The following is a 22,925-nucleotide window of genomic DNA, read 5'->3' as shown; positions in this document are numbered from 1 at the left end:
CGGTATGAGCGCCTAAAAAAAAGCGCCCAAAAATTATTTGTATTTTTTTTATTTTGCTTTTCTATTAAAAATAGAATAGCTTTTTTATGAAATTTTTACATAATTATGCAACATAACTGTCATTAGCTTACTAGTTGTTACAAAACTTAATTTTAAAAACTTGTTGCAAAATTTTATAACAATAGAATGTATAAAAAATTTGCTTTTTCAAAAGATAAAACGATTTTAAAATATCCATTCTGAGTATAGTTAACTTTTGTTTTTTGAAAATTAAGAGTGAACTGCTTTTGATGATAAATGCACAAAAGTAAAAAATTTCAGTCTCAATAACTATCGCGCAAATTTAATTTTTGAATGAATGAACTTTTGATCTTTAGCTTGAAACAAAACTTTTCAGAAAGTTTTATTTCTTTTCCATATTCTTTTTGACTTTTAAAATAATAAAAATAATGATTACAATGACTTAATAAAAGTTTTATTAAGATCTGTTTAAAATAACCCATAGTAAATGTAACTTATTTATTAAGTGTAATTTTTTTAATTATACTTAATGAAAAAAAAAAATACAGTATATTTTTTAAAATAAAAAATGTTTTTTAATCAAAAATATATAACATTTTTAAAATCATGTTTACCGTAATTATCTTTTCTTTAATTATCTTTTATTTAAAAGGCACCTTAAAATCACTTTAAAAAACGATTAACCTTTAGTAAAACTTAAATGAACAGATTTGATATTATTCAAGTCAAAATTTTAAAATTAAAATATTAGTAAATACATTTATTATATGCTTATGTTTTTCATTCAAATAGATATTAAAATACAAGACATAAAACTATTTTGTTATTTTACAAATATTACGTGATTTAATATATGTAAATATATTATGTAATGTAAATATTGATTAAAAATTGTTTAAAGTATTTAGACTAATTAAACTTACTAAAACATATTAACTATATTTTAGTAAATTTAATTTTAATAGTTATAAATTTTTTAAATAATTTTACTAATTATTTAAAAAATTTATAACTATTAAAATTAAATTTACTAAAATATAGTTAATATGTTTTAGTAAGTTTAATTATATATATATATATATATATATATATATATATATATATATATATATATATATATATATATATATATATATACACAGTGGTGTACACTAGCGGTGGTCCGATGGCAAATGCCACCCGAATCTTCTGAAGGGCTCCTGGAAGTAATAATTTAATGCAATTCAGTCGCCCAACCGGGCGACTCGATTTTTTTTTCATTATTATTATTATTTCAATAATTCTATAAGCAAAATTTATGCGTCCAAATTTAAATTAAGCAAAATTTATGCGTCCAAAATTAAAGAAGATGACTTTTATCTAACATAATAATGCAATGACGTTTTGCATATCTCGATATTAAAGTTTGTATTTCGTTTTTTCCATAATTAATTAGAACAAAATAAAATTTTTCTAGCATTACATTGATTAAACAATGAAATACTAGTTAATGTTTAATTATTTTTTTTAAAATTAATTTTTTCTAAACTTTATTCAAGCATAGCAAGGTTATTCATTTAAAAGTTAATTAAAAAATTAACTTCCAAATGTTTGCTGTTGTCCCACTTTTTTTCTCAAAATTGGAACAACATATCACAATAGACAAGCAAAAGTCGATTTTGGATTAGCAATAGGAGATGTTTTTCTAAATGAATTCAGAATGGAATTTTCAACAGCTAAATTTTTTAGCATTGTGGACGAGTTGACTGGTGCTTATAGACTGAAGGAAATGGTTGTTTATCTGCGCTATTCGATTAATGGAAATATTATTACTTGATTTCTGGCAATAGACTGTGAATGAAGCACCTCTCATGGTAGGCATAACTACAGATGGGGCAAATGTTCTCACTGGACGGAGGAATAGTGTTCAGCAGCAACTCAAAATTACTTGCAACAACTTTCTTACATCTCCTCATTGTTTGTCGCATCGATTGCAGCTGGCATTAAAAGATGCTGCAAGCATGTCGAAGGAGCTCCAAAATTTGCAAATATTTTGTGAGCTCTTCGTCTATTATAGAAATTCAACAGTTATATCTGCAGTTTATCATAATGCATGCAAAGTTTATAGTGTGCAAGGTATTTTATTAATTAATTATTGATGTAGTACTATTATGTTTTTCTTCCATTTAATTTTTTTGTTTTGTAATTTAATTTTAGTAAATCTAAATCAATATTTCTGTCACAATTTTGACAATTTTTGAACACTAATATAGTTCATTAATTTTATTTTTGTATTTTTTCAGGCAAGTGTAGTGTAATACGTGTAAACGGTACTAGATGGGTGGCGCATATGGTAAATGCATTGGAGAATATTTTTAATGGTCTCGAAGCACATATTAGTTATTTTAATACCATCAATGTGTGGAAAATGACTATAGCGCAGCGTAGAAATCAAAGGCTTTGTTCTTCACAAAGAAGTTAGAGGATCAGCATTTTATGTCAATGGCGATCTATATTTTTGATGTGTGTAGAGCAATGACAGTTTTTTCAAAGGTAAGTTTGAATAAAATTAATGCAGTACATAAACAAATAAATAAAAATATAATTAAAATATAAATAAAAATATAAATAAAATTTAAAATAAAATATGAAAAATAATAATGAAATAATAAAAATATGTTTTTTATATTTATAAAAAGTTTAATTATTAACATTTAATAATTAATTAAAATGTTAAAATGTAAAATGTTTAAGTCGTTAAATTTACTTAAAAAGAACAAATTAATTTGAATTTTGTAAATTTGTTTTGTCGCTCTCTTAATTTGAGTTTTTTCAACATTATTATATAAAAGTCTATCGAAGTATGACATAGTCATACTTCGATAGACTTTTAAAAAAAGAAGATTTTATTTAGAGATTTTATTATTTACTAAATTCAAATATTTAATATACGCTTTATACTATTTATATTTGTAAATCATTTGAATATAGTATATTATAACAATTATATATAAAACTTATATATATATATATATATATATATATATATATATATATATATATATATATATATATATATATATATATATATATATATATATATATATATATATATATATATATATATATATATATATATATATATATATATATATATATTAAATATACAGTATATAGTAAAACATATATTAAATATACAGTATATAGTAAAATATATATTAAATATACAGTATATAGTAAAATATAAATATATATATATATATATATAAATATATATATATTAAATATACTGTTTAACGATATACAGTAATCAAGAAGTTCATTAATCATTCATTAAAATTTACTTTTAAAGAACTATTATATATTTAAGTTATATGATATAGCGCTTTTTATTTCACAAATAAATTTTAATTTCAATATTTTAAATTTAATTACTAAGATCAAATATTTAATTTCCATATAATATATACTATACAGTTTTAATAAAAACACACAAATAATTTTTTAAGTAAACCATTAATTTTAGTAAATAAATTGTTTTAATAATAATATTCGTAATAATTATATCAATATAATTGTTTAATAAATTAAACAGATATAATGATAAGAAATTCACAATATATCGCCAATAATATTGTTTACGTTTTTATTTACAGGTAACACAAGAAAAAAACGTATCAACGCACGAAGTTCAGGCTTCGCTCGACCATGCGATTGTCAATCTAGAAAGATTTGAAAAAAATCCAGACTCCGGTTTTTTCTGGGCGAAGCGCTCATTGTATGGAATTGTCAATTCAGACAAAGTACTAAAAAACAAAGTTTGAATTCATATTGCAACTTCCTTGAAGGAGTGAATTTTAAAACGGTGTTCACCACTGAAAACAACAAAAAGAAACATAAAAACATATTAGACTATAACATTAAAGTCCTTATCGAGGACAAAAGGTTACGCAAACAACTTGAACATAAACAGGTAGATGTTGGAAATATCCTATCCAAGTGGATATCTTTAAAGCAAATAATGAAAACTTGGACCATTGCAAGTTCAAAATTATTTCTGCCATTGTCATGGGCACAAATATCAGTAAATCTCAAACCAGATAGATTTAATAATCTATTTTCATTAAATGATTATTTATTATGCCATAGTTTATGTTCGGCTGACGTGGAAAAAGGCTTCAGCGCAATGAAAAATATAAAGACAAAAGAAAGAACACGAGTCATTAATAAGTTACTAACAATACAATTGTGTATTAAGATTGATGGTAAGGAAATGAAATTATATGATCCAACAAAAGCTATTAAAAACTGGCTCTTAAAACCGTCGCGGAAAAATGAATCCGGCATTCCTAGAAGAAGAAGACTTGGTTATATGGATAACAAAACTCCCGTTGTCTCAGTTAAAAAATCAAAACTAATCAAAATTTTTTCGAAGAGCGATGATAGCGAAGATGATAATGATACAACTATAATGATAGATGATAATAACCATTTTTGAATTTCATTTTTTGTTTTATTGCTTTCTTGTAAAAGTCATTTTTATAAAGACTTTGAGTTTAAATTATTTTATTTGTAATAGAAGCACTTATAGCAAGTCAGAAAACTAAATTCATTAATGCCATATATATATATATATATATATATATATATATATATATATATATATATATATATATATATATATATATATATATATATATATTATTTTAATTGTAATAGAAGTAATTGTAATAGAAGTAATTGTAATAAATTATTTTATTTGTAATAGAAGCACTTATAGCAAGTCAGAAAACTAAATTCATTAATGCCATATATATATATATATATATATATATATATATATATATATATATATATATATATATATATATATATATATATATATATATATATATATATATATATATATATATATATTTATATGGGTGTCACAAAAAACAACATTGTTGAAAATAATCTGCTTTCACCCCATAAATGTGTTCTATCTAATAAAGAAACTTAAGGTTTAAAATTTTTTTGCATATAAAAAATTTTTAAGGGGTCCCTCAAGACCCTCGAATATTTAATAAGTCACTAATATTTTCAAAAAAAAAGTTTTTCAAAAATATGTCAACCTGGTACTCATATAAAGCGAAATTTTATAAAAATTTCAAAAATAATATTTACTTCAAAAAAAAATTGTTATTTATGGTTTTATTACATTTAAAATTACGTTTTTTAACAAAAAATGAAAAAAAATGCATTTTTTTTGATAATTTTGTTTAAAATTTTTTTAAAAAGTTAAAATTTTTCCAAAATGAATATTATTTTTGAAATTTTTATATAACTTCGCTTCATTTGAGTACCAGGTTGACATATTTTTGAAAAACTTTTTTTATGAAAATGTTAGGGACCCATTAAATATTAGAGGCTCTTGAGGGACCCCTTAAAATATTTTTTATTCAAAAAAATTTTTAACCTAGTGTTTTTGTATGAAATAGAACACATTTAGGGGGTGAGAGCAGATTATTTTCAAAAATGTTGTTTTTTGGGACACCCTAATATATATATATATATATATATATATATATATATATATATATATATATATATATATATATATATATATATATATATATATATATATATATATATATATATATATATATATATATATATATATATATATATATATATATATATATATATATATATATATATATATATATATATATATATATATATATATATATATATTATTCAACAACATACTAATAAATATCATTAGTGAATCAAAAAAATCTCTAATTTTTAATCCACTGATTTTTTTTTTTAATTTGATATATCAACTTCAATAATAATATATTATTATTAATTTATATCAGATCAAAATAAAAATCTAATAATTAATATAAAGTTATACAAACTTAAACATGTCAATTAGAAAACAAAACAAATAGAGTACTTGCATGTACAATCACAAAACATCAGAAAATAAATCTTACCTTTATATCATCAAAAACAGATCCAAAATAATACGTTCCAATACCTTTTTCTGTGATAGCAGAAATATTAGATTCATGAGTTAAAATCTTCTCTACATGATCAAGTGTTGTTAAAAAGTTAACTTTTTTAAATTTATGGACTTGAAACTTTTTATAAAGATCTTCTTGAGAAAACTCAACTGAGAAATCATTGCTCTCATTTTCAACATTCTGTTGAATAGCCTCTTTGTTTATGTCAACATATTCCCATGACATTGAAACATCTGAAAAAATTAAATTTAAAAAAAATGCACATAAAACTTTAGTAAAAACTAAAATAAAAAACTTTGGAGAAAAATTTGAAAGTGGAAATAAAAACTAAAATACCTTCTCTGCTACCACTTTGACTTAAAATACTATCTCTGCTGATTTTCTTGTGGGGGTGCGGAGAAAAAAAGAGCTGAACAACACCATAATTGCGCAAATCTGTGTGATCATCAACCAAAGAAAGATGCACATTTTTGTCTTGCTTAGCAGCTGTATTACCTAGTTTGTATCCAAAAACAAGATCTATCCAATGATGCAAATTCTTAGAAACATTTGGACTCTCCAACATTTCATAATGATATTTAACAAATTCGTAACTATTTGCTGTCCAATATGGTAAAACTATGTCCTTTAAATCATTATGAATAGACACAAGGATACTAGGATTGTAGAAAAACTCTGGAATACATTCATCTGGCGTACATTGATACATTCGTTCCATTGACACAGGATATTCATTTGGTACCCATCGTGATCGAACATGTTTACAAAGTACTTCTTTAGCAGTATCTCGAGCATGGTAAAGATAATAAGTAATATCCGAAAGAAAATCAGATATATGGTGTGGAGCATAATCATGATACGCTGAAGTATATGTTTCATCTAACATTCTATCACCTTTGTTTAGTCGGAACATCGTTTTTGTTAGATCTCGGAAACCTGAATATTGTTGCAAAAAATCTGTAACCCATGGAAACACAGGATGATTCAAAACATCATTAAATTTTCTTCCTGAGACTTTATTAAGAATCATTAAATAATCAAAGTTATTAAGATCTCCTTCAACCCATGCTTTAGTATAAGTGCTTAAACTTTCATTTAAAATTATTTTTTCATCATGTAGATCTGTATTTATCCCATTATAAATTCTAATTAAAGGTTTTTTTAAAATAGGCTCAACTATTTTAGTGTCAAATGATAAACATTGAATAGGGGACATACTTATCCATAATGCATTATGTGAGAGAGAAATATCTTTTAAACTTAATGACGTATGAAAGGAAAACCCAAATTTTTTAACAAAGACAAAAATCTCTAGCAATTGTTGAAAGAGAAACATAAATTTTAAATAGCTTTTCCCAGCTATTGCAGGACTATAAGTCAAACCATCTGCTAAAGTAAAACTAGGTATCTCTTCAATAATATAAACTGTTTTTGTTGATTCAATTATTGAAATAACTTTAGTCAAATGTGAGCACTCATTAGGATAAATGGTATTGTTTTCTGTTTGATTGTCCGAATTCAAATTGATTGATCTGATACCATAGACTTGAAACAAAAGATCACTTAATGTAACCTATAAACATAGCAGTTATTAAAACATTGTGATTATTATAACCCTTTAAATACTAAAGGGGTTGTCCACAAACAATGTCAAGCAATAGGGAGGAGGGGTTAGCAATTGTGTGATGATTTTTACATCATCACAAAAAGTAGAGGGGAGGGAGAGGTATAAAATTTTATAACACATTAAAAAACTTTTTTTGATTTTAAATCAAGAAAAACTTTTCTGATTAAAAGAGTGTCTAATGTAAACCTTCAGTTGATTTACACTCCACTGCGGCTATTCCAACTATTCCACTGCGGCTATTGCACACGGGTATATCAATAAATAACACAATAAAGCCACAGTTTAGAGCTATATCATAGATGAAAAAATAATCTAGGGCTATAATACTAGGGAGTGGGGGGAGATAATCAAAACTGTTTAAAAATGCATGATGCATTTTATGGACTAACCTTAAGTAGCATAGCTAAAATAACAGTCTTGATTCGATTAAAAGTTTTAATTTCGCTTTTAAACATAAAATAATATCCAAAATAAAAAAACTAATTAAAAGTAATGAAAAGAAAAAAAAATAAAAAAAAATCACTTCCTAATTAAAATGAATTTCTAAAAAAATTATACCCAGTCATACTGAAAATCAGAACTTTGCTTAATTAGTTTACCATGTTCATACTTTGACAGATATTCACTCAATTTTTGTTTTTGTTTTGTCAACAAAGTGAGTAAAAGATCATATATAGAATCTGTTTCAGTAGATGATATTGATGAACTATAAGAAAAATAAATATGCAATTAGGTATTTTAAATATATGTATGTATATATACATGTACAAACCTATATTTACATTATGTTTATACTCATGTCAAATAAAGATGATTTGACATTAGTATGAATACTTTTTTATACTTATGTCAAATATACTTATGATAAACTTATGTTTAGACTTATGTTGAATAAAGATGATTTGCAAAAATATTGCAATAATTGGAGCCTGGGCCCTAAAAAAGTTCTAAAATTTTGGCCGCAACTGCCCCAAATGTAAGAGCAATAAGTTGATAAAATATTTTTGTTACTTTTTACAACTAAATTTATATCTATATTTGAACTTTGAATTTCATACAATAGTCTCCTAGAGTTCAAAAAGTAAACTGTACAAAATTTGAACTTCCCTCAATTTAAGAGGGTTACAAATTTCATTTAAAAAAAATATTTTTATCAATTTGTTCCTCTCACAATTACGGTAGTTGTAACCAAACTTTTACATGGTGGCCACTCAAATCGGAAAATGAAATTCTATGACTTTTCCATGATTCTACATAAACTTTAATGATATCTCACTAAATTAAATAAAAAATATCCAGTACTTGCCAAGCACTTAGCCATTACTGCTTGGTCACTAAAAAACATGCATACCAAAAACTAATCGCTAGAAAGTTCTGAAATCATGTCTGAAAAAAACTCTTTTGTTTGGATTATAACTGACAAAAATTTGACAATTCTAACATTAAAAATAAAGGCACAAAATCTTTTAAGAGACCAGGTAGTGACAATGAGAAAACATGGTGAGTACTAGGTGTTTTCCCCTAACTCTAAATACAAACTCTAATTGTTGTGCAGATTTTTAAAAATTACCTATTTTAATATTTTGAAAAAAAATATAAAGATTTTTCCAACAATATGTTCACTATTTTACAAAAATAAATATTAAAAATAATCTTTATTAGATAAACTTATACACAAATATATAACAGCACATAAAACAAAGTATAATAAGGGTTTGTTTCTCTTTTACTTTTCGCCTGAAAGCATTCTTCAGTCCCCCCCCCTTACCCTTAATTAGATCTGGACAAAAATTAACACATCCTGCTTTTATCCCCCTCCCCCTCTTTCCTTGTATTAAGGACTTGATAGTAATTCACTCCAGTGGAATTATAACAAAATTTAGGATCAGATTTTACATAACTAACAAGAAAACAAAAGCAGCAAGTCAATAACAACTAAAGGTATATGGTCAAAACTATCTAAGTTACATTACTGTCAAGTTACTACCTTTTTTTTCTTGACTTTTTATAATTCTTGTTTTATAAGTAACAAACTTATGTAGATTTGACCATGCTTTAGAAAAACCACTCTTTAATTTTTTCTAAACTATTAGGAAAACATCTAAAAAACTCAAGCATTTTTGTAATAAAACTTATCCCATTAAAATTGTGATAAAGGTTTAAACACTCAGTTTATATATTTTTATAAAACTTATTATTATTCATATGCTCAACTTAAATTCAGGTTAACCCGTTGTTAGACATTCAAATCACTCCAACTCCCGTTGCTAAAGCCATATTCCGATTAAACTCTTCTACGACTTGTGGTCCAGACAACACTCCTGTCACAGTCTTACAAAATTGTTCTCCAGAACTCTCTTCAATCCTCTCTAAACTATCTAATAAGTGTTTAAATGAGTTTTGTTTTTCTGCCAGTTGGAAAATGGCATCTGTTGTTCCAATTTTCAAAAACTCCGGTGAACATTCTGACGCCTCCAATTATCGTCCAACCAGCCTTCCTTCTGTTACTAGCAAGGTCTTTGAGTCTTTGATAAACAAACTTCTCACATCCCATCTTGAGTCAATAAACTTGCGGTCAGACAGTCAATATGATTTTCACTCCTCTCACTCTACGGCTGACTTGCTTACTGCTGTGACTGAAAGATTTTATGGTGCATTAGACAGAGATGGAGAGGCTTGAGCTATTGCTCTTGACATATCTAAGACTTTCAACAAAGTTTGGCATGCTGGTCTTCTCCATAAGCTTGTTTCATATGGTGTATCTAGGAAATTTTTTGAGATTTTTTGTCAAATCGTTTCTTTCTAACTGCTTTATTGAACTCATCTTTGAAGGCTAACACTCTTCTTTATTTCCAGTAACTTCTGGGGCACCTCAAGGTTCTATCCTTAGTCCTATTTTGTTTCTTATCTACATCTTCCCGACAACCTTAATCTAAAGTAGCTCTTTTTGCTGATGACTCAACTTTATACTCCTGTCTTGACAAAAAGTCTTCTTTTTTCAATCGCTTAAAACAGGCAGTCAATCTTGAATCTGATCTCACTTCTGTAACAGATTGGGACTCAGTGGCTTGTAAATTTTAACTCCAACAAAACTCAGTTATTTACTGCAAACAACTGTCAATACTGCAACATTAATAAATGGCAATCCTCTCACTGAGTCCTCTTATTTATGTCTTCTTGGATTATCAGTTACTATTGACTTTTCATGTAAACCATATATACAATTAATTGCTAAATTAGCATTTGCTAAGGTTGCTTCATTTTATTGTGCTCATGATTTTCTTACTCAGATTCCATTCTCTACCTTTCCAAATCTCTTATCTCATGTTTTTTCTGACTCATACAATCTACGACTCTTAAAGTCTTTTGTTAACCGTTTCCTTGCTTGTTAACTCTATTCTTTTTTTACCTAGTAACTCCCAACCTAATAGTGGTTGCTTGCAGCTTTTTTGTGATTGAATCAGAATTAAAAATATATATCAAATATTGAATAAAATAAATAAAAGGTTTTAGTGTTATATTTGAATAAAAGGTTTTAGTGTTATATTTTGACAAAATAAACAATGTTTATTTTGTCAAAATATAACACTAAAACCAATTAAGATAAAACTGAGGAAGATAAAATTATCTAACAAGTCTTTATATAGAACTGCTCCAACCATGTTAACCTTTAAGCATACCAAAATCATAGGAGTATCAGTGAATTTCAGTGTTAATTGTCCTATTTAAATCTGAAACTAAAATATGAATTAAGATATTGCTATTAAAATAAAATTTAGTAGCTTAGATAATGAATTTTTATTCATTTCAAAAAAAAAAAAAAAAAAAAAACAAGAACCAAAAAAACTGGTCACATCTCTAATTCTAATACCTTTTTTTTTTCAAAATTTTTTTTCTTTTTTCAAAACTATAATTAATTACTAATAAGCTTACACTGTAAAACTGATATTCTTTTTAATAATATAAACATTCACTTTTTGAAGAATAGAACTTTGATTAAATCGATGTGTTGTTTTAAATAACTCTGATATCATGGAAGGATCTTTTTTTACTTTTTCAAGTTCAATGTCTTCATGCACCTTGCCAGTTACATTGATTGTGGAAATCCATTTATTGGTCACCTAGATATTAAGTGTATTAATCAAACAGCTGTAAAAATTTTAAAATTAAACAACATAATAAAAGCAAACAAAAAGCAAGTAAATGTTTTTTTGTTTGCTTTTTTTTTTAATGTTTTCCTCCTTTTTACTTTTATAAAGCTGTTTAAAATTGTAATTTATATAAATCAGGAAAACATAAATATGGAAGGATTTCCAATATAATATTCTATAATTTTATATTCCTTTTTAAAAAAAGAATGTAAAACATTAGAAGACTTAGCCTAAATATGACAGTATTCCATACAAGGGTAAGTAAGATATAAAAGTAAAGAATCAGGATAAAGAATAGAAATTTCAGTACAAAAGTTGCTATTTCTCAATATAGAATTATTAACATTAATGGCTAGCAGGAAACTTTGATTGGACTGAAATTTACCAGCTATTGCAAGTGGGAGAGATCACACTCAAGATTGACTTCCTTTTCTAATCAATCATGAAGAGAGTTAATGAGAAGAACAGCGTAAAAAACTATATCAAAGGCCTCGTTGAAAGCAATTGGCTTTACCTTATCTATCAACAAATTATAAAATAGTTCTATTTTTATGGTTAACATACCAGCAGTAGAAATAGAGGATTAAAATTTGTAATGATTATCAGAATTATGTTATCAAACTCAAGATTAAATATTAGCAGTTTGTTTTAGAGACTCAAATACCATGCTTATACTAAAAAGAAAATTGATGAACAACAATTAGTAATTAATAACAGGTCAGCCTACCTAATCCCTTCAACTATTTCTCCTTAGGGAGTAAATAGGAATGATAAATGGTGATTAAAATGCCTAACATATAAATTATATTGTAAATTGTATTATTTTTGAGCAATGCTAAATAAATAAATATTTACCACAGCCAGACATTTATTAATAGTCTGCATCGTGTCATTTTCGGTTACAGAACTAGATGGAAGGTTTAAATCTGCGATTAACATTTCCTGAGCTTCTTGTGAAGTGCAAGCCTGTCCCATACTTTGTTTTATTTAATAGAAATCACTTTAAAAAACTAATTTCATATAGATCATTCGATATTATAAAATATATACCTTTATATACGATATAATATAAAACTTTTTTCACAAACAATACTTTTTACCACATTATTGTAAGCGAAATAGCTTGTGTAAATTTAGTTACCGTTGGCAAACAAAACATTTAACTTGAATTTTAAAGTTCCGTAAAGGGACAGTCACTGTCCTTTGGGACATATATAGCGACAGCGATTTAGGTAATTTTCCATATTTTAGGTAACTAAAATAAATTTAGTAACCTAAAATATGGAAAGTTAGGCTGTGTTTGTAGTTTTCTGTTACACACTAAACCTTCAGTATTTTAATGATACTAACTATATTCCTATTTTTTTAAAACCGTGTTGTGCTTTAAAAATACCCCACGCAAACAGAACTAAATAAGCACTCACGTTGTTTACATGTAAGGTTATTATTTTTTCAAAGTCTTTTTTTGTTGGTCTGCTGTGAAAACAAATATAGATTTATGTAAGTACATAGTCTACATTATATTATTTAAATACTTATTTAAATACAAAATTAATGCTGCTCGCATTAATTTTGGCCCATTCGATTTCAAGATGCGGCACAAATATGATTATAATAATAAAATAAAGATTGCTCTTCCGTCTTAAAAGATTTTTTAAGACGGAAGAGCAATGTTTATACAAATTTCCCAATTGCGGTTGAGTAAAACTAACATGTTAATGTGTACTGTTAATGTTAATGAAAATTCGGAAAAAAATTTTATATAGAAGTTGTCCTTGAAAAAAAATAAAAACTACTCATTTAATTTATATGGGTAGTTTTTATTTTATTTTTCAGGGACAACTTATATATAAAATTTATTTTTTCCCATTCGTTTGACAGGTACCTGGGCAATCATTTTCACAATTTTCGACAGACTTATCTAGGGCTTATTTAATATCTTATTTATACATTACATGCTAGAATGTTCAGACCAATTTAATATTGTTAAATAGGTCTAGGTCTAATTGTCTAAATTAAATCTTGTATAAACGAAAAGAATGCGGTGTTTTATGTTTAGACCAGGAAAAGGAACCAAAAAAAAAGAAATTTAAAGTTGATGAGCTTGAAAAAAAAATCAAAAGAAAAAGTCATGAACAAGAAAAGCAAAAGATACTAAAAAAAAAAAAAAAAACTTTAACGGAAATTTGTGCTAAAAATCCTGACATACCAATAATTGAAGAAAATCAGGCGCTACTTTTAAAAACCATTGTTGACATTGAGTTGTATGGGTCAGCTGCTTATGACAAAAGACAAAGTGATATGCATCACAGTGTTAAAAATCTCGATAAATTGACATAACAATTAAAGATTCAACGTTTTCAAATAAGTAGAAGTGCTGTTTATACTCAGCTCTTGCCAAAACGAATTCTATCATTGGAAGGCAAACGCCATGTAACAACTGTACCATTGAAGTTAATTCGAGCACAAAATGATTTACTCTCAAAACACAAAATGATGATCGATTTTGTGCAGCTACTTTGAATCACATAGAGAAAGTAGCCAGAGTCCCCATAGAATTAAAGCAGCTAACAAACAAGCTCTGCTTGTAATGCACGTCGAATATCACGTTACATTGCCTGATCTCGACTGGATTGTAGCATCTAAAAACAAACTCATACCATCTGTTTATGCTGACATCGAAATTCAAAACGACTGTTTAGGTAAACTGAAGCTGTAACATATTCAGGTCCAACTTTGATAACCATCAGATCAGGCAAGCATTGCTTATTATCTTATAGCCATGGACTGGATTATGAAAAGTTACTTGAATTGGAGGAATTTGACATTTGTACAAAGGATACAGCAACAATTGATCAAGCCAATTTTTATTATGTTTGTGGATGGTGAACCTGATGAAAATCCAATGTATCAAAAAGTTATTGATGTTGCAATTCATCATTTTGTAAAGCAAAACATTGATGCAATGTTTCTAGCAACGAATGCACCTAGTAGAACTGCGTTTAACCAAGTAGAAAGACGAATGGGTCCTCTTAGTTGAAAACTGTTAAAACTAGTTTTGCCACATAAACATTTTGGAAGCCACCTTGACACACAAAGTAGAACAATAGACGAAGAGTTGGAAAAATTGAACATCAAATATGCTAGCAAATCATTGTCAGAAGAATGGAAGCAAGTAAGTATAGATAATTTTCCAACAGTATATTGTGCCTGAAAATCTAAGCTTGAAGTTGAAAATTTAGTAATCAAAGATCAAGTTTTGTTCCAAAACCATGTAAGAAAAAGTCAGTATTTTCTACAAATTATCAAATGTTGTGGTTTAACTTGTTTCCAACCGATTAGAAGCTCGTATTTTGAAATTATTGCTGATAGATTTATCCCCCCACAAATTCCAGTTTGTCAAACTAATAAGGGTTTTAAAGCACCAGATGTTTCTGATATAAAATCATATAGATTTCCATCTCTTTTCTAAAACCAGTCTATAAAAGTTAAAAATATACTTCCTCGATTGGTAAAAATTTTCAAAAGTCTTCCATATTATATATATTGTCCATCTATTCAGTTGTCATTGTTTAAAAGGATCTGAAAAATCTATCACGTTTATGTTGCTTCGCTAACCATATTAAAAGAGCATGTTTAACAGCACCAACAATGTTTGTGTGGGTCCAGTCACACATTACATGCACCCCAATAACAAAGAATTCGTCCAATGTGAGTGACTGCTAAAAGACAGAGAGAACCCATGGCAATTTTTGCTCATGGAGAGATGCTAAGTGTAGAATAGCTAGATAAAGAAAATGTTGACTTTTCTGGTATTTCGGTTCCACAAGAAATTATTCAATCAGAGTCTATGCCAATAATAAAAATTGTGGAACATTTGGCATCTTCATGGAAAGATGTAGAGGCTACGATGTAAGATTTGAATTTATTTGTAAAAATATGTTAATAAATTCAAGAAGTGTTTTTTGTTGTAGTAGTAAAACTACTACTGTTACTACTTTTTAAAGTACTTTTGTTTTCGTTTAATTTTTTTTTTCTTAAGGAGGGGGGAGGGAAAGGTAATAAAAGGTTGACGTAATTTTATAGGGGTATTTGAAAGTTTGACCAGTTGTTGACAAGGAGGAGGGGAGAGGTGAAAATTGCCAGAAAATTGTTGACGTAATTAATGGACAGCCCCTTTTAAGATTATTTTGATTTATTATTGAACTAATCATAAATCTTAAATTTTTTCAACTGACACCTTAAGTTAAATAACTCCACAGCGCCTAGATATAACTATCTTTAACTGGTTTGTAAAAAAAACTATATAAATAACATATAAACACAAAATATATTTAATTATAGTAGTTCTGAATGGTTGGAATAAAACTGACAAATTAATAAACAATGCTTGTAAATTTTTAAAAAATTAGCAAGTAAGATTTTTCTTAAAACATAAAGTTTTTGAATTCAGTGTCATTTTCAGCTGAAACCAAACCAAGATGAAATCCATTAATTTCGACCACTTTATTGTAGACAGGTATTCTTGCAACTACAACTCTTGTGTTTGTACCCGTTAGTATGCACTCGCACTTCCTGAAAGCCAGAAGAGCTTAGGGGCTGTTGGAAGAGTACACTGAAATCAGTGGCCTGAGGTTTATTAGGACATGTCACCACTGAATTTTTCAGAGCCATCGCGTGATTATATGTCAGTTTTGTAATGGGTACATTGGTACCCATTACAAATGTCGGTGGTAATTGCTTCTCTACTTTGTCTAATTTATCAAATAAAAAATACACCTGCTAGTGATTCAAACTATTGAATTCTTACAATGGTCGATCTTAGGAAGGATATTCATTTTCTGATATTTTTATACTTTCTCCTTTTAGTAATTCTACGCGTATTTTCCTTATTATAATATGAGTTATATATATATATTTTTGGGTATCATACTACTATTTGATGTTATTTGTTTTATCTAGTAAACTTTGAAACTTTGTTTTATATTTATTTATTCTATCACTCTAATCACAACTATGACGATCATTTTTACATGTATGGGATTGTAACTAAATTATTCCACTAATAAAGAACAATTACTCCCACCAATTTTATAAACTAAATCATTAAATCTTCTATAGTTATTTCTGCATTTTATAAACTAAAGGGTGTAAACTATTACTTCAAATAAAAACAAATATTTACATTAAATCTGAGAACCGGAGAAATAAATTAAGATAAAAACTAATTAAATATAAAATGAATGACTCGAACAAATCGTATAAATTTAATCAAAATTAAATATAAACTGAATACAAGTCAAATAATTCAATCAAACCGTTTAAATTAAACTAAACTTAATTCAAATTTAACATAAAACTGGTTATTTTAAAATAATTTAAATTTTATTTCTATCTGGACAATCTATCCGACTTTCATGAAAACCATAATTTTTTTTTTTAATAAAATCTCATTATTCTCCCTTAGGCTACCAGGTCAAGCCTGCATATCAGATAAACAGACATGGTCTGAATATCTTGAACAAAACAAAAACCGTTGTTATAAAAGCAAGAAAACCGCTAACCAAAACCTTTTGTTTTCTAGGTAATTAACTGTACCAGTAGTTTATCAGTTTTTCCAAAGTTTGAAATGATTTCTGTCTATCTGTGCGCAAAGAACAATTACACTGCATTCTTAACAAGCATTATAAACATTGTACCTGTAATTGAAAATAACTTAAGGTAACTGTAAAACTTATTTAATTACATTAAAATTTATTATAAAATAAATCTTCATGTCTATTAAGAAAGTGTCGCATATAACTGCAGCACTATTTAGTTTTCTACCATAAAAAACAATAAAAGACTTAATACAATTAACTTTCCAAAGAAAAGGCCGAAGTTATGTACTTTTACTTTTACACAAAGGGAAACTATTTAAAATTGTGTATTTTTACTTTAACACAAAATCTTATTTCTAAAATTAATATTTCTCAACAAATTTCTTATAGTTCTCAACAAATTATTGCTTTACTGCTTTTAAACAACTTCAAATAAATATACTGGCCAACCACATGTTTGCAAAACATTTACAATGCGATCAGTAGCATAGCAACAAAAAATGGCCAACAAAAATTTAATCCGGGCACCTAAATTACCTATCTGCCACTCCCTTCCCTCCCCACACCCACATACCCGACCCTTCCTTTACCCTCTTTCTTGACAAAAAATTTATACATAAATACAAAAAACCATGTTCTAAAACACAATTAATGATATATTAATTACAGAAACCAGTGTGTAATAGTGTGTTTGTATTGTATGTTGAAGTTCTAATGAAATTGTTTTTTTCGTGCCTTTATAACTGCAAATTAGTTTATTACATCTTTTAAATCTAATAGAAAAGCTTCTTCTGCTCCAATAGCTAATAGACTTAACGCCGAAAAACAGTCTTGTGCCATCATTGTCCTAAAATGCGTTTTTATTCTTTTTAATGTGCTAAAAGATCTTTCTGCAGTTGCCACGCAAACGGGTCATATCAAAAATATGCTGCAATTATTTCAGTGAAAGAGTAACTAATATCACAATATGTTATGGTTATTAATTTGAGCAAACCCAAAATACTGTCCACGTCGTTGTTCACATTTTTTTTTGGAACATGGGTTGGTTGGTGTTAGGGTAAAAATTTTTGTTTAAAGAAGCATGTGTAAGAAAAACTATTGAAATGTTTAAGTTACTTACCTTTCTCCAACCACATCCAAAGCGAGATTTAACCTCATGGGCCCAGTTAACCCTTTTTTTAGCCATTGCCCTTGTTATTTAGGCTTTCTTTCTTGGCCGACGTGCTGGAAGACCTGCATTAATAGGTCTTCTCCTAATCGTAGAACTGCAAATATCAACACCATACCTCTCCAAGGACTTTTTTAAGTCTTCACTAGTGGCTCTTCTATTCACTTTAGCCATATGGATAAGTTTGCGTTGGGTTCTCGGGCTCACTTTGGACTTGCGTCCACAATTTCCTTGTCGTGCAGAAATTGTAATCTTGCCCATTTTTAATAGCCTGGCTGATACGGCTTACAGATTTCTGTGAAATTTGTAGTCTTGAAGCTATTTCTCGTTGTGAATACGTTTTTTTTTCAAGCAATTTTTTTTGTAACAGCAACTTTTCTAGGTGAAAGATCTTCGATTCTCCCCATAACCTCAAAATCTTAAGAAAAAAACAAAACAATTTGTAATCAGATTTTTTATACATTTTAAAATGGAAGTTATAGCAAATAAACATTAATATGTTAATGGTTAACCATAATGATTTAATTAAACTCACCTTCAGCTTTTATTTTGATGAATGTACATTAATGAATGTATTTACAGTAAAAATTCTCCTTACAACAGCTGATTGACCACCTTTATGTTTATAGCAGTGTTGACAACCCACCAAGCTTATGCGTGGTTACCAAGTTACTAAAGGCTAAAGTATTAATGTAACTTTAATTTGTTCAATAAATTCTTTTTAGAATATAAAAATTTTTTTTTTTTGAAAAAATTTCTAAAATTTCTAAAGAGTCTAATAATTTTCACACCTCTGTAATAAGAGAATCTATCTGATTTATAACTATATCTATAACTGTGTTAAATATAAAAGCATTAAGTTTTAAAATTCGTTTTTAATTTTACTTGTTGGTTTCGTTTGTGTTAAAAAGTTCTTTTTGTTCGTGTTTATTTAAAAGTTGGAACTATGTTTTACTTTATAGCAAGAGCTTTTGCAAGAATTTTTTCAAAATTATTACGCATTGATTTTATTTCTTTTCTTCCAGTTTCTAATAACGAACAAACTTTATCCAAATCCATATTTTTAGATTGCAATAATTTTGAAACGATATTTAATGGTGTTAATATTTCAATAATTGACACCAAAATCCAAAGAAAATCTAAACAATCCATTTTCTTTCTCAAACCGGTCGCTTATGCTATTTCTGCTTTTTTTATCCCCTTCCAAAATAGCTTTAGATAAAGATTTCATTACATCTACATATCTATGTTTTATGGCTTTTATTCTTGTTTGTACCCCAGAGTAAATGCTACTCATCTTAAAGAAAAAAAAAGAGAAAAATCGATGTTCGCTACCAACTTTTCAACACCTTTTTTTCGCCGAAAATAACAAAAAATTATTATTATTTTGTAGAAGTTTTCGTTCTTGCATTTTTGTTTTGTAGTTTTTGCTTTCATTTTGTAGTTTTTGTGTTTTGTCTTTTCGTTTGCGTAAAGTTTGTAATTATTTGTGCTGTTTTTGCTAATTATTTTTATTGTTGTTGGCTGTTTTTCTATTATACTAATTTTTCTACACCTTTCTTTTTTTCGCCAAAATAACTAAAGATTGTTTTTATTTTTTATTTGATTTTTTAATTTAATGTAGAAGTTTTGTGTTTGCATTTTCATTTTGTAGTTTTTGTGTTTTGCCTTTTCGTATGCGTAAAATCTGCTTTTATTTGTGCTGTTTTGCTAGTTGTTTCATTTTTGTTTGATGTTGTTATTAATTGAGTGTTTTTATATTTTTTGTCTTATTATTTCATTTATTATAGCTTTATCTTTAATATTATTTTTAAATTAGTTTAATTTATACATGCTTTTATTTATTGTTATTTTGTTTGTTTGTTTATTTTATTTAGGTGTCTAAATAAAACAAAAAATCTAATCTTGTAAAATTGTAAAAAACTTGTAGTTATTTGATTTTTGATAGAATAAATGGATTAAATATTGCTTCCCCCATCATAACCTTGTCCCCTACATTTTTTCAAATCAAAACCAAATGATTTTAGTGTATCAATAATTTGATTTGATATTGCACTTGCCGATTGATAGTTAACTTTAAAAGACCCTATAAGTTTTTCTTTAATTTTTATTAGGAGAGGAGAGCCATTTATGTTATAACAAATTTTTACAAATTGAAAGGAAATACCGTTGATAATTTTTCTTTCTAATTTTCTTGACCAAAAAAAATAATTTCATTCTGAATTTGAGGTGATAAATAATTAACATGGCCACGAGGCAAAGATTTTTTATTAAAAACACTGTCACATTCTGCTAATAGTTGAACATCTGATAAAAACTTACGATTATAAATATCTTTAAGTGAACCATTTTGCCCTCGAAAAGAACTTCAGTTTTTAGCTAATATCAATGTTATTTCAGTAAGTCTTTCTAAAAATTTTGCCCTAAATATTTGTTCTTTCCTTATTTTCGAGTAACATAATATTTATTGTTTTTCCCTCTTTCCGTTGTTTCAAAATAAAACAAGTTTTACGCGAACCTCAGAAGTTTCATGTTTCTATTTTTTTTTGAAAGCCATCTGCCAGTCATTAATACCCCCTATCCAACTAATGTTTTTTTTCTCGCTTAAAAATAACCAACAAGGTTGACAATAACCTATTTTTTTGTTTGTTGAGTAGCATAACTGACTATTTTCAATAGATATTCTTGATTTTTTAAATTTTTGTAGTAGTTTATAGAGAAATAACAAATTTTATCATCTTTAGGAAGGGGTCCTTCAGGACGACAAGGACTGAATTTTTTTTCTTTTACCGTTATAACGGTATGTCTTTAAAATTTGCAAAATCAGAAGAGTTTTGCTCACAAATAATTTAAAATAAATTACATTTGGTTTTAACTTCTGCTTTTTTTTAGCGGTACTTTCGTTGTATTTGACATCATACTTTCAGAATCTCGGGTTTTTTTTCGTTTCAATTCTCGGTCCATACGAGACAATATTTTTCCGAGACGAGATCTCGTACAAAACCGAGATTTTTTCAAAAATGTAAAAACTATGAAAATAAACTGAAATTTTCCGATAAATTTGGGTTTTATAATTTTTTATTATTAAATTAATGAACCATAGTTTTTCTACATTTATCAAACTAATATTGACTCTTGAAAAAACTTTTCAAAAGACTTAATTCGTTCAAAGTTGCAGCTGTCATTCTCTCCAGTTTCTTACTACGGTGGTTGCTTGAAATTGAAAAATTTTGTTCACATCGAATCGATGTTGGCTTGATTAATTTCAACACATTTTCTAACATGCATAACTTTTCTGATTTGAATCCAGTCGTAACGTAGCTGTTAAATTCATCAGCAGTTAATTATTAGGATTAGTTACTTGGATTTGTTGTCGGGTATTGGATTCTCTTTTCTATCAAGGTGGTCTTTGAGCTTTGGAACAAAGTTTGAAGTTGTTTGACGTTTTAAGGAAGCGAGAAGACGTAACTTAGGATCATTGGGAGTCTGTTCGACTGTCTGATGAGCTTCAGATGCAATTTCCACAACATCATCATTGCACAGTGGGCCAGAATGCACTTTTACTGGACAAAATTCATAACTAATTTAATATTAGAGCTATATTCATTAAAATTAGTATGAGTACTAATATGATGTCTGCGCTTTTTATGATGGTAATATTTTTTTATTTCGTTGCTATGGATACCTTTATTTTGCTTAGCAACAACCTACTTTTGTTATCTGCAGATATTTTATAAGTGCTATATTCACTAAATTTGGCATGAGTACCAATATGAGATCACACTTCTTACTAAAGTGATAGTTTTTTAAATTTAGTTGTTATGGATACTTATATTGCTTAGTTACCGGATACTTTCCTTAGTTACAAAGTGGTAAATTGATATTTGAATATCTTATCGGATTTTTGACCCTCCTATATTGAATAAAAATTGAGTATTTAGGTAAATAATGTTTTAGGAATAATAAAAGCAAAAAATAGTGCAAGAAAACGTTATCAATTTTAAATTACATCAAAAAATTATAAAACAATAATATCGTTTGAAGATTGTTTAAGTAATTGTAAAACATCTGAAGGAAATGCTTTATGATTTGTTTGGTGTGATGTTGATTTACGCAATGATCAAATAACAGGATCAGTGGAAACTAGGAGTCTATTGATAAGATCAGTATTTGTTGCTTTTCTGGATGTTTTTCGGCTGAAATTTTCGCGATAAGATTTAAAGTCTTTATTTCTAGCCTCTTGAGCTTCCTCTGACATAAGTCCGATGGGTAATGTAAGGCTTTTAATTATGTCATGTCCATGTATCAATACTTTGTGAACTGATTGAGCCATGTAATACCATGGATAAAGGGACACATATAGTC

The 22,925-nt window shown here is 27.2% G+C and overlaps 1 protein-coding gene across 5 annotated transcripts in view; it reads right to left on the bottom strand.

Moving 5' to 3' along the window:
* Positions 1 to 12,944, bottom strand: part of LOC100204922 (WD repeat-containing protein 81) — a 70,793-nt gene extending 57,849 nt beyond the window's left edge. For 4 of the 5 annotated variants that reach the window (XR_010641537.1, XM_065809080.1, XM_065809082.1 and 1 more), the window contains exons 1-5: positions 12,648 to 12,944; positions 11,575 to 11,762; positions 8,200 to 8,347; positions 6,351 to 7,587; positions 5,985 to 6,247 (exon numbers count right to left, since the gene is read on the bottom strand). Coding sequence is in view for 4 of the 5 variants with exons in the window: in XM_065809080.1 (XP_065665152.1) it covers positions 5,985 to 6,247; positions 6,351 to 7,587; positions 8,200 to 8,347; positions 11,575 to 11,762; positions 12,648 to 12,767 (1,956 nt within the window). In the remaining variant the exon portion in view is untranslated. The remainder of the gene's footprint in view (positions 1 to 5,984; positions 6,248 to 6,350; positions 7,588 to 8,199; positions 8,348 to 11,574; positions 11,763 to 12,647) is intronic. The other variant, XM_065809081.1, reaches the window with a different exon arrangement.
* Positions 12,945 to 22,925: the final 9,981 nt, after the last annotated feature.

The sequence above is a fragment of the Hydra vulgaris genome, chromosome 11, assembly GCF_038396675.1.
Source record: "Hydra vulgaris chromosome 11, alternate assembly HydraT2T_AEP".
In the NCBI taxonomy this organism is placed as follows: domain Eukaryota; kingdom Metazoa; phylum Cnidaria; class Hydrozoa; order Anthoathecata; family Hydridae; genus Hydra; species Hydra vulgaris.
This window is presented reverse-complemented; position numbering and strand designations above follow the sequence as displayed.